The sequence below is a fragment of the Myxine glutinosa genome, chromosome 11 (assembly GCF_964187855.1).
Source record: "Myxine glutinosa chromosome 11, kmMyxGlut1.1, whole genome shotgun sequence".
NCBI lineage: Eukaryota > Metazoa > Chordata > Myxini > Myxiniformes > Myxinidae > Myxine > Myxine glutinosa.
In genome coordinates, this window is record NC_136271.1 from 78067265 (window position 1) to 78080694 (window position 13430).

The 13430-nt window shown below is 41.5% G+C and overlaps 1 protein-coding gene across 1 annotated transcript in view; it reads right to left on the bottom strand.

The window, feature by feature from the left end:
* Nucleotides 1–13430, bottom strand: part of PXDN (peroxidasin) — a gene marked incomplete in the record, with an annotated part of 235630 nt that overhangs the window by 60619 nt on the left and 161581 nt on the right. Inside the window, 2 exon segments of the mRNA XM_078786805.1 lie at nucleotides 6838–8356; nucleotides 9268–9425. Coding sequence (XP_078642931.1) covers nucleotides 6838–8356; nucleotides 9268–9425 — 1677 coding nt within the window.

Genomic DNA, 13430 nt, shown 5'->3' on the forward strand with positions numbered 1-13430 from the left:
AAGATGAACAAGTGGAAGGAATGTATGGAGGCAAAAGGTCTGAAGGTGAAGATCAGAAAGACGAAGATGATGGCAAGTGGTAAAGCATGTGGTGAGGTGGAAAGAACTGGGAAGTGGCCGTGTGCTGTGTGCAGGAAGGGTGTCGGAGTGAATTCCATTCAATGTACAGTGTGCGCTGAGTGGGTTCATCAAAAATGTAGTGGTCTGAGAGGGTCATTAACCAATGTGGCAGCTACATTCAAGTGTAAGGTGTGCACAGAGGGAGCTGCAGATGGAGGAAATGTTGAGTTGGATCTTGGAGACGGCGTGAAGCTCAAAGGTGTGAAAACATTTTGCTACCTAGGAGAAATGCTGAATGGAAAAGGTGGATCAGATTCGGCAACGGTTGCGAGAGTGAGATGTGCATGGGAGAAGTTTCGGGAACTGCGTGGCGTGCTGATGAGGAGGGGAATGTCGTTGAAGCTGAAGGGAAAGGTGTATGCTTCATGTGTGAGAAGTGTTATGATTTATGGGAGCGAGACATGGGTAATGCACGTAGAGCAGCAACAAAGGCTGGAAAGGGTGGAAATGTGAATGGTTCGGTGGATGTGCTGAGTATCTTTGAGAGAGAGGATGACAAATGATGAATTGTGAAAGAAGATGGGAATAGAGCCTATGATGTGAAGAGAAACAGGTTGAGATGGTTTGGTCATGTGTTGAGGAAGGATGAAAGTGATTGGTTGAGAAGAGTGATGGAAATGAATGTTGAAGGAAGTAGAGGACAGGGAAGACTGAGAAAGACTTGGCTAAAGATGGTGGAAGAAGAAATGTGGGCAAGGGGGTTAACAAGGGGAGATGTAGAAAATAGGCAAAATGGAGAAGATTGTCATGGGGACCGCAAGGCTAACCCCCGCTCTAGCAGGGAAAATGGCCTTAAAATGCCTGTTGTGGTTGTTGTTGTCTCTCAAGTGGTTTAGTTCTTGTACCGTTATCACTTCCGGAAGTATGAATCTTGTTTTCAGTCTAAAACCTCATGATCATGTACATCTCCAAGTGCAATCACCAGTTTACAACTCATTCTGTCTAGCACTTCAGAAGAGGATAGAAATAAAACAATACACAAATGGTGATATTTAGTATGATAATGCCCCACTTATATGATGTCTATATTATGCAGAGAACTGGCATATTATAATATGACTTACAAAACGCCACCAGAAGCAGCACGATACGATACACCAACCTCAACCCACAAAAGCGATGTATGTTTGTGATATACATGGATATATATATAAATAAATATACATACATACATACACACACACACACACACACACACACACACACACACACACACACACACAGTTTCTGCACACACTGTTCTGCACACACTGTTCTGCACACAATGCTACTGTACGTCGGTGAGTGTTGTGGTTTTTATAAAAATATATGCAGTTAAAATAATTGCATCATCCCTAAAGTTCACATTACAAACCTGGTGTTGGCTTAGCGGTTAGGGTGCTGGCTTGGGATCCTAGGATCCTGGGTTAAAATCCCAGTCGATCACTGAATTAATGCCAGGGGGGTTGACTCAGCCTGTCATCCTTCCGAGGTTGGCAAATTGAGTATCAGTTCACTGGCAATTCCCTGTGTTGCAAGAGGTGACTAACAGGGTTGGTGGCAGGAAGGGCATCCGGCCATAAAACATTGCTTCAAAAAGGGGACCAAGGCCAACCCCTGCGCTGCGGGGGAAATGGCCTCTAAAGGCAGTTCCTAAAGTTCACGTTATCAATTCTGACAAGTTGTATCAATTGCTCTTTTCCACCCGACAGCAATGATTGGACAGTTTGGTGGGATGGTCCAGCTTATTGAACGATGGGATGCTCATGATCTAGAATGCGAAGAAGTCTGATCAGGGAAAAGCAACCAGAGACAAAGGGTCAACAGACACAACGTAAGATGAAGAAGAAACGGGACAAGAATGGGTGGCTGTGCCACATTTAAAAAAAGGGTATCTGAGCAGGTGTTAATTGTTAAGCAATTGTATTTTGGACGGATTCCATTACCAATTCTCCCCACTAGTATCCTTACTGAAATGCAGCCCACATCGTTACAGTGCTGCCGTACATTGGGGCAGGATTTTTCTAAGGGTTAGAGGTAGAAATTGGAGGTGTTGGATGGGTAGAGGTGAGAGGGGTATTATTGGCATGGGTGTAAACAGAAGAGGAACTATTTTTAAATTAAATTAAATTCGAAAATTTAATTTAAAATAAATTAGTAAAATAAATAAATAAATAAAAATAATTAAAATTCTAAAATTAAAATTTAATTTAAATTAGAAGGACTCCTATTTTTGCCTCTGAAGTTTATGCCACCAACCGAGCACCTGGCCTTGTTATTTGAGAGCACCTGGTCATTTTAACGCATTTTATGCTTTCCTGCAAAGAGGTGCACAGATGCACAGAGGTTGCAAAGATGCACAGATGCATGTGCACAGATGCACAGAAGGTGTGTACAGAGGGACCTCCAGATGGCGGAAATGTTGAGTTGGATCTTGGAGACGGCATGAATCTGGAAGGTGTGAAAACATTTTGTTACCTCGGAAACATGCTGAATGGAGAAGGAAGATCAGACTCGGCAACGGTTGCTGGAGTGCGATGTGCATGGAAGAAGTTTCGGGAACTGAGTGGCGTGCTGCCGAGGAGGGGAGTGTCGTTGAAGCTGAAGGGAAAGGTGTATGCTGCATGTGTGAGAAGTGTTATGATTTATGGGAGCGAGACATGGGTAATGAACGTAGAGCAGCAACGAAGGCTGGAAAGGGTGGAAATGCGAATGGTTCGGTGGATGTGTGGAGTATCGTTGAGAGAGAGGAAGACAAATGATGCATTGCGAAAGATGATGGAAATAGAGCCTGTGATTGATGCTGTTAAGAGGAACAGGTTGAGATGGTTTGGACATGTGTTGAGGAAGGATGAAAGTGACGGTTGAGAAGAGTGATGGAAATGAATGTAGAAGGAAGTAGAGGACGGGGAAGACCGAGAAAGACTTGGCTAAAGATGGTCGAAGAAGAAATGCGGGCAAGGGGGTTAACAAGGGGAGATGCAGAAAATAGGGCAAAATGGAGAAGATTGTCATGGGGAGAGCAAGGCTAACCCCCACTCTTGCCGGAAAATGGCCTTAAAATGCCTGTTGTTATGCTTTCCTGTTTCCTACCTCTTATAGGAATAATTGTTACCATATTAGCATTATACAACAGATCAAAAAACTTAAACATCGAAAACAACAAATAAATGCTGGATGTTACACAATACGACATGCCCTTTTCCACTTCCCACTTCCCACTTTCCACTTCCCACTTTCCCACTTCTACTTCTGTATAGGGTGTTGCCAAATAAATCATACTTTTCCCCCCCAGACTGCATTGTCCACATGTTGCAAAATAAATGATACTTTTTTCCCCCCAGATTGTATTGACCACATGTTGCAAAATAAATGATACTACCCCCCCCCCCCCCCCAGAGTGGTGTTGAGCACATGTTGCAAAATAAATGATACTTTTTTCCCCCCCAGAGTGGTATTGACCACATGTTGCAAAATAAATACTTTTTCCCCCCAGATTGTATTGACCGCATGTTGCAAAATAAATGATACTTCCCCCCCCCCCCCCCCCAGAGTGGTATTGACCACATGTTGCAAAATAAATACTTTTTCCCCCCAGATTGTATTGACCACATGTTGCAAAATAAATGATACTTTTTCCCCCCCCCAGAGTGGTATTGACCACATGTTGCAAAATAAATGATACTTTCCCCCCCCCCCCCCAGAGTGGTAATGACCACATGTTGCAAAATAAATGATACTTTTTCCCCCCAGATTGTATTGACCACATGTTGCAAAATAAATGATACTTTTTTCCCCCCCAGAGTGGTATTGACCACATGTTGCAAAATAAATGATACTTTTTCCCCCCAGATTGTATTGACCACATGTTGCAAAATAAATGATACTTTTTCCCCCCCAGAGTGGTATTGACCACATGTTGCAAAATAAATACTTTTTCCCCCCAGATTGTATTGACCACATGTTGCAAAATAAATGATACTTTTTCCCACCAGATTGTATTGACCGCATGTTGCAAAATAAATGATACTTTTTTCCCCCCCAGAGTGGTAATGACCACATGTTGCAAAATAAATGATACTTTTTCCCCCCAGATCGTATTGACCACATGTTGCAAAATAAATGATACTTTTTTCCCCCCCCAGAGTGGTATTGACCACATGTTGCAAAATAAATACTTTTTCCCCCCAGATTGTATTGACCACATGTTGCAAAATAAATGATACTTTTTCCCCCCAGATTGTATTGTCCACATGTTGCAAAATAAATGATACTTTTCCACCCCCCAGAATGTATTGTCCACATGTTGCAAAATAAATGATACTTTTCCACCCCCCAGACTGTATTGTCCACATGTTGCAAAATAAATGATACTTTTTCCCCCCAGATTGTACTGACCACATGTTGCAAAATAAATGATACTTTTTCCCCCCCCAGAGTGGTATTGACCACATGTTGCAAAATAAATGATACTTTTTCCCCCCAGATTGTATTGTCCACATGTTGCAAAATAAATGATACTTTTTCCCCCCAGATTGAATTGTCCACATGTTGCAAAATAAATGACACTTTTTCCCCCCAGATTGTATTGACCACATGTTGCAAAATAAATGATACTTTTTCCCCCCAGATTGTATTGTCCACATGTTGCAAAAGAAATGATACTTTTTCCCCCCAGATTGTATTGTCCACATGTGGCAAAATAAATGATACTTTTTCCCCCCAGATTGTATTGACCACATGTTGCAAAATAAATGATACTTTTTCCCCCCAGATTGTATTGACCACATGTTGCAAAATAAATGATACTTTTTTCCCCCCCAGAGTGGTATTGACCACATGTTGCAAAATAAATGATACTTTTTCCCCCCAGATTGTATAGACCACATGTTGCAAAATAAATGATACTTTTCCCCCCCCAGACTGTATTGTCCACATGTTGCAAAATAAATGATACTTTCCCCCCCCCCAGACTGTATTGTCCACATGTTGCAAAATAAATGATACTTTTTCCACCCAGATTGAATTGTCCACATGTTGCAAAATAAATGATACTTTCCCCCCCCCAGACTGTATTGTCCACATGTTGCAAAATAAATGATACTTTTTCCCCCCAGATTGAATTGTCCACATGTTGCAAAATAAATGATACTTTTTCCCCCCAGATTGTATTGTCCACATGTTGCAAAATAAATGATACTTTTTCTCCCCAGATTGAATTGTCCACATGTTGCAAAATAAATGATACTTTCCCCCCCCCAGACTGTATTGTCCACATGTTGCAAAATAAATGATACTTTTTCCCCCCAGATTGAATTGTCCACATGTTGCAAAATAAATGATACTTTTTCCCCCCAGATTGAATTGTCCACATGTTGCAAAATAAATGATACTTCCCCCCCCCCAGACTGTATTGTCCACATGTTGCAAAATAAATGATACTTTTTCTCCCCAGATTGAATTGTCCACATGTTGCAAAATAAATGATACTTTCCCCCCCCCCCCCAGACTGTATTGTCCACATGTTGCAAAATAAATGATACTTTTTCCCCCCAGATTGTATTGTCCACATGTTGCAAAATAAATGATACTTTTTTCCCCCCAGAGTGGTATTGACCACATGTTGCAAAATAAATGATACTTTTTCCCCCCAGATTGTATTGACCACATGTTGCAAAATAAATGATACTTTTCCCCCCAGATTGTATTGACCACATGTTGCAAAATAAATGATACTTTTCCCCCCAGATTGTATTGACCACATGTTGCAAAATAAATGATACTTTTCCCCCCCAGATTGTATTGACCACATGTTGCAACATAAATGATACTTTTCCCCCCCAGATTGTATTGACCACATGTTGCAACATAAATGATACTTTTCCCCCCCCAGATTGTATTGACCACATGTTGCAACATAAATGATACTTTTCCCCCCCAGATTGTATTGACCACATGTTGCAACATAAATGATACTTTTCCCCCCCCAGATTGTATTGACCACATGTTGCAACATAAATGATACTTTTCCCCCCCAGATTGTATTGACCACATGTTGCAACATAAATGATACTTTTCCCCCCCAGATTGTATTGACCACATGTCCGCGATTTTTTAATTCAAATTTCGCGTGCGTCATCATGACGTGTCGCGCACATTGCCTGCGTGTTGTCGCCGTCATATTTGCGACTAATGTTCGTGTCTTTGCTGAAATCTTTCAAAAGTCGACTTCAAATGGTGTCTGAAGCTAATGGTGCACATATTGACGCGTATTAAACGTGAGTTTTTAATTTTTGAATGAAATAAAGCCTTTGGTTGGATTTTCATCCGATTGAAACTTCATTTCATCTTTGGGGAAAAAAGTATCATTTATTTTGCAACACCCCTTAATTGCATCAGCTTTCTGTATGATGTCATTATTATATCATAAAACTCCCTGCTCTAAAAACCCGGCCAGGTACTGAAACAAAGTGTCCGTTTGAATCCCTGGCGATACTTTAAATGTTTGATATTTTGCGATGTCTGCCAGCGATGCGAGCATCACCTTACTGTTGCGAACCCCAGACATTTTTTCTGGCAAAATTTCAAATGCTTTGTCATCAATAGCTATGTTTTTAAAATCTGGTGTTTAGAATGAAATTTACAAATCGAGGGAATCCAATATTTTCGGAGCACACCACTATACCAAACCATCCAATTTGAAAGTTATTAATTAAAAGAAGATTACATTAAACCTGCCTGCGAAGCCTCTCTCTCACTTCTGGGTTTCTAATCTCCCGTCGGAGATCATCAAAGCTGCTGGCTGAGCTGAGGTTGCAGAAGAGGCGGAAGTCATTATATGGAGGGATTCCATGGTCTCGGCCACGCTGCACGTTAATGGCTGCAAGATCAAGTGCAACAGTGTGTGCCATGTGAAAAAGGTGTTCGGTGAGTTCGTGGTTGAGCAGCTGTGTAGGTCGACGCATCTTCCCGCTCGCAGCAAACATTCCACGCAGTATTGGGTCAATTCCCCCCTCGTTGACAATGCGGAAGGGGGAGAAAAAAGCCTTATGCAGAGGAAGGTGCCCTTCAGCAATGGTCTCAAAGCTGCTGTTGAGCCTTTGCAAAATTGGATTGATGAGTGTGTGCCCAAAACGGAATGCAGCCGTGGCAAAGGAGTTGTATATGCCAGTGTTAGCACTTGGGTCGTAGCCCACGTATGGCCCCATTTTCCGCATTCCCTCTTCACCGAGCACCTTGGGAAGCCAATGGGAATATGTGATGTGCTGCATTTCAGCACCGACAATCTTTCGGGCTTCGTGGTACAGAGTATCTCCATCCCAGTGCGAATTCAGCTGGAGGAGGGCCGTGGCGATGCGGTTGTGCTCACGAAGCCACAGTGTGTGCATAGCCGTGAGACCCACCTGCTCGTTAGAGCGTTGGTCACCGGCTAAGAAGCAAGGAATGGGACTCTCCCGTTCGTCTCGCAAGCATTCAGTTGGTGGACCTTCGGCAAAGGGTAACAAGGACTTTCCCGTCCGCTGCACGATTCCGCGTTTCAGCAGGCCTCTCTGGCTGGCATGATCACGTACCGATTCGGCTTCTCTGGCCGTGCTTCCATACACATTGGAGGCATCGAGATAGGCTGTTAGCTGGTTTATCTGTTCACGAGGGTAAACTGAATTAATAAGTAAAGATGTCATACCACTTCCGCAAATAGGGCTTGAGCGGACAAATAACATGCAGTGGGCGGAGGCAGCATTCCCTCGGTGATGGTGGCGAGGATCTCCAGGTGGCATAGTGATTGGAAAACACGGTGGCTCGTCGGAGCAGGACTCATCGCAATGGCGACCATCAGAAAAGCCTGCCTGGCTGAGTGCTGGAACCGTGAGGTCGATATCATGGTCGAAAAACTGGCCCCACTGCATAAGCATATGCGTGTACCTATTATCAGGTGTGACCACGTCGGAGCCGATGAGCTGTGTGGAGACACGACGTGGCGTTGGCAGCCGATGCCCGTTATAAAGGCGTTCAGGGCGCATGCCTCGTGGCTCAGTAAAGCCATTGTCGTAGACGGGTTTGAGTAGGCGCTCAAAGGAAATGAGCGAAGAACCACGCATTGGATGAGCAAGATTGTTGCATGTGCCATCATGAGTGCGGTAGCGCTGGTGGAAACACATGTCGGAACAGTTGGGCATGGGCCGATGCGTGGTGCAGCCGGACAGGTTTGCGATGACCTCCAGGTAGTAGGGCGACACCAAGTCATTGTAATGGTAACCTGCAACATGGGATGGACATGAATCCCGACAAGCGCACAACATCATGTTACAATGAATGTAAACGTGTATTCAGCTCCTTCACAATCACAATACCCCATTCCCACAACCCACCCACATCACACCACAGACCAGTTACAACAAATGTAGAGACGAGTAAAATGGCAGACACATAGTCTAGAGGCCAATGTCATCATGTAATCATAATCATCTAATACCAGTGTGAAGGCATAAATGAACATAAATAAAATGTTTTACATTTACATGAGCATATTAAATTAAGTCCAATTCCAATTATATTTGGCAACTCCAACACAAAACATCCTCTGAAGCCAAATAAGGTCCAAGTTGATGGCGATTGATAAGAACATTCACTGAGATATTTTGGTAATTCAGCAATATGGAGAATGTCAGTGGGATAGAGAGACGTGGTGTCAGGTCGGGTGACAACTCAAGCCATGAGTTTAAATAGGATTTGAGTGGAAACCTCCAGCTTGGTGCCATTATGGTTAAGAGGATGGCGGAGTGATATGCACACTCGCCTCTAAGCTGTCTATCCTGGGTTTGAATCCTGACCCAGCTATAAACTGTCGTCCCGGTGTTTCACAGGAAGGGCGATTCATCAATGTGTGTGCCGTCAATCGGATGGACGGTAAACTGGGTGTTGCATCTACCGGTATTAGTTGGTGGAAGTTAAAGATCCCACAGTGTCCTTTGCATAGACTAGGCAAGTTATCTCTGGCACTCTTTCCAAATTCCTGTCCTAACCTACAGAGCTGCGTCATAAACCGATGATGTTATGCCACATCCTTGTGCTGCATGCGAAAAGAAGAAGTGATATGACAAAAGGAGAGGGAGCCGTGACAATTACAAGCCTTTTTAAATGGAGCATACCCCACCGCAATCTGCATACTTGAGCCACTGAGGTCTACATTCAGGCCACTGCGCACATGCTGCTGGATGAGATGCAAGGTCCTCTCAAAGATCTCTCCGGCTCTAGCCCGACCCACAGTGAAAGGGTCACGGGGGTAGCGGAAAAGCGCAAGGAGGTCGGATGATGTTCGTGGCTGTCTACACACACACACACACACACACACACACACACACACACACACACACACACACACACACACACAAACACACATACACACACACACACACACACAAACACACACACACATATGCACACACACATATGCACACACACACATATGCACACACACACACATGCACACACACACACACACACACACACACACACAAACACACACACACACCACACACACACACAGACACACACACACACACACACACACACACAATTGTGCATGGTTAGGTTATGATAAAACATTGTGCTCTAAGTATTTATTAAAGGATACAGTTAGAAAATCACAAGGGCTAATCAATTAATTTCAAAGTAGGAAACGAGACATTTCGATTTTGTTACCAAAAAAAAGTCAGCTCGATTAAAGACAGAATGGAGTATCCCTGTTGTTCTTTGATCACTGTTTAGCCTAAGAAATGGCTTTATTTTACAGCGTGGTTGAGCATCAGTTGTGCATTTTCACAAGATTCATCCTTTCATGGAATCGCTGACAGAGTACCCCATTTTCACCTCCACCACCGAAGATGGCTGGAGGGGTTTTTTTCACCCATGTGTCTATCTGTTTGTGAACAGGATATCTCAAAACGTTGGTGACGGATTCAGATGAAACTTGGTAGACAGGCTGAGTGTGTGTGTGACAGGGAAGAATTGATTCAATTTTGGTGAAGATACACATTTGGTTATGAGATTTTAAAAATTTAAGTGATTCTTCACCATTGAGAGATGGGGCCAAAAACACGATATTTCAAAAGTTATGGACGACTTATGACAAAACTAGGTAGAACAGTCGGTTAGGTGACAAGAACAAGCGATTTGATGTTGGGGCAGACCTGAATCCAGATCCGGCCTACCAGTCGGATCCAAAACATAAACTGTTCCGCCTGGCGGAGGTACGCGCTCTACCGAGTGCCGCTCTAGTTGTAATCGTTAATCAAATCAAATCCAATCCGCACGTCACAAAACCACAATGTTGGTCAATCTCAAAAAACTGCATTATCACAATGAAGAACAAAAAATCAAATTGAACACTACCTTCCCATCGTGAACAATTGGAGCTGGCATGCCAACGTTGCCAGACTACTCAATATGAAGTGATAGCCCCAGTCCTAGAATGAAACCCTGATGAGCCCTGGTTTTCCACTCCACAGTAATGGAGCGTCTCGCACAGCTCAGAGAGTTAGAATCAGTGCTGTCAAGGGTGTATGAGGTGCGGCAACAACTGCAAGTCTCCAAGACAACCTTAATTGCTTTGTGCATGTTCTTCAGAGAAAGATAATTACAGGTGGAATGCCTGATGACAAAACACTCAACGTTCTGCATTAAACAACCTGTGCAGTATTGCAATAAAGACCTCCAGAAGTTTTCAACAAACCCCCAACAACTTATAAGTGAACCTTTGAAATGGACCCAATTCCATTAGTTACTCGGGTATTGTCTTTTCGTCGATTAAAATTTTAAACCGATCTTCACGAAACTTCACCAAATGGTAATGTTTGTCATAAAGAAGAAGCATATTAATTTTAAGGTCAAAAGGTCAACATAGACTGAAGGACATCAGTTTTGTCAACTTTCTAAAATATGCCATTTTCATCCGATTGACTTGAAATTTGAAGAGGATTTGCATATCAGGTCACTGAATTCAACCACCAATTATTTCTGAGGACTAAAGGACAACATAGGCCACATTTACCAAATTGTCAATTTTCATCTGCTTGTCATCAAATTTCAAGAGGATTTGTATGTTTGGTCTTTCAATTCAACCACAAATTATTTCTGAGGTTTAAAGGTCAAGATAGGCCAGATTTACCAAATTGTCAATTATCATCTGCTTGTCATCAAATTTCAAGAGGATTTGTATGTTTGGTCTTTCAATTCAACCACACATTATTTCTGAGGTCTAAAGGTCAACATAGGCCACATTTACCAAATAGTCAATTTTCATCTGCTTGTCATCAAATTTCAAGAGGATTTGTATGTTTGGTCTTTCAATTCAACCACAAATTATTTCTGAGGTTTAAAGGTCAAGATAGGCCAGATTTACCAAATTGTCAATTTTCATCTGCTTGTCATGATATTTGAAGATGATTTACATGTTTGGTCTTTCAATTCAACCACCAAATATTTCTGAGGTCTAAAGGTCAACATAGGCCAGATTTACCAAATTGTCAATTTTCATCTGCTTGTCATGATATTTGAAGATGATTTGCATGTTTGGTCTTTCAATTCAACCACCAATTATTTCTGAGGTCTAAAGGTCAACATAGGCCAGATTTACCAAATTGTCAATTTTCATCTGCTTGTCATGAAATTTGAAGAGGATTTGCATATCAGGTCACTGAATTCAACCACCAATTATTTCTGAGGTCTAAAGGTCAACATAGGCCAGATTTACCAAATTGTCAATTTTCATCTGCTTCTCATGAAATTTGAAGATGATTTGCATGTTTGGTCTTTCAATTAAACCACCAAATATTTCTGAGGTCTAAAGGTCAACATAGGCCAGATTTACCAAATTGTCAATTTTCATCTGCTTGTCATGATATTTGAAGATGATTTGTATGTTTGGTCTTTCAATTCAACCACCAATTATTTCTGAGGTCGAAAGGTCAACATAGGCCAGATTTCCCAAATTGTCAATTTTCATCTGCTTGTCATGAAATTTGAAGATGATTTGTATGTTTGGTCTTTCAATTCAACCACCAATTATTTCTGAGGTCTAAAGGTCAACATAGGCCAGATTTACCAAATTGTCAATTTTCATCTGCTTCTCATGAAATTTGAAGATGATTTGCATGTTTGGTCTTTCAATTAAACCACCAAATATTTCTGAGGTCTAAAGGTCAACATAGGCCAGATTTACCAAATTGTCAATTTTCATCTGCTTGTCATGATATTTGAAGATGATTTGTATGTTTGGTCTTTCAATTCAACCACCAATTATTTCTGAGGTCGAAAGGTCAACATAGGCCAGATTTCCCAAATTGTCAATTTTCATCTGCTTGTCATGAAATTTGAAGATGATTTGCATGTTTGGTCTTTCAATTCAACCACAAATTATTTCTGAGGTCTAAAGGTCAATATAGGTCAGATTTACCAAATTGTCAATTTTCACCTGCTTGTCATGAAATTGAAGATGATTTGCATGTTTGGTCTTTCAATTCAACCACCAATTATTTCTGCGGTCTAAAGGTCAACATAGGCCAAATTTACCAAATTGTAAATTTTCATCTGCTTGTCATGAAATTTGAAGAGGATTTGCATATCAGGTCACTGAATTCAACCACCAATTATTTCTGAGGACTAAAGGTCAACATAGGCCAGATTTACCAAATTGTCAATTTTCATCTGCTTGTCATGAAATTTGAAGATGATTTGCATGTTTGGTCTTTCAATTCAACCACACATTATTTCTGAGGTCTAAAGGTCAACATAGGCCAGATTTACCAAATTGTCAATTATCATCTGCTTGTCATCAAATTTCAAGAGGATTTGTATGTTTGGTCTTTCAATTCAACCACAAATTATTTCTGAGGTTTAAAGGTCAAGATAGGCCAGATTTACCAAATTGTCAATTTTCATCTGCTTGTCATGAAATTTGAAGATGATTTGCATGTTTGGTCTTTCAATTTAACCACACATTATTTCTGAGGTCTAAAGGTCAACATAGGCCAGATTTACCAAATTGTCAATTATCATCTGCTTGTCATCAAATTTCAACAGGATTTGTATGTTTGGTCTTTCAATTCAACCACAAATTATTTCTGAGGTCTAAAGGTCAACATAGGCCAGATTTACCAAATTGTCAATTTTCATCTACTTGTCATGAAATTTGAAGATGATTTGCATGTTTGGTCTTTCAATTCAACCACACATTATTTCTGAGGTCTAAAGGTCAACATAGGCCAGATTTACCAAATTGTCAATTATCATCTGCTTGTCATCAAATTTCAAGAGGATTTGTATGTTTGGTC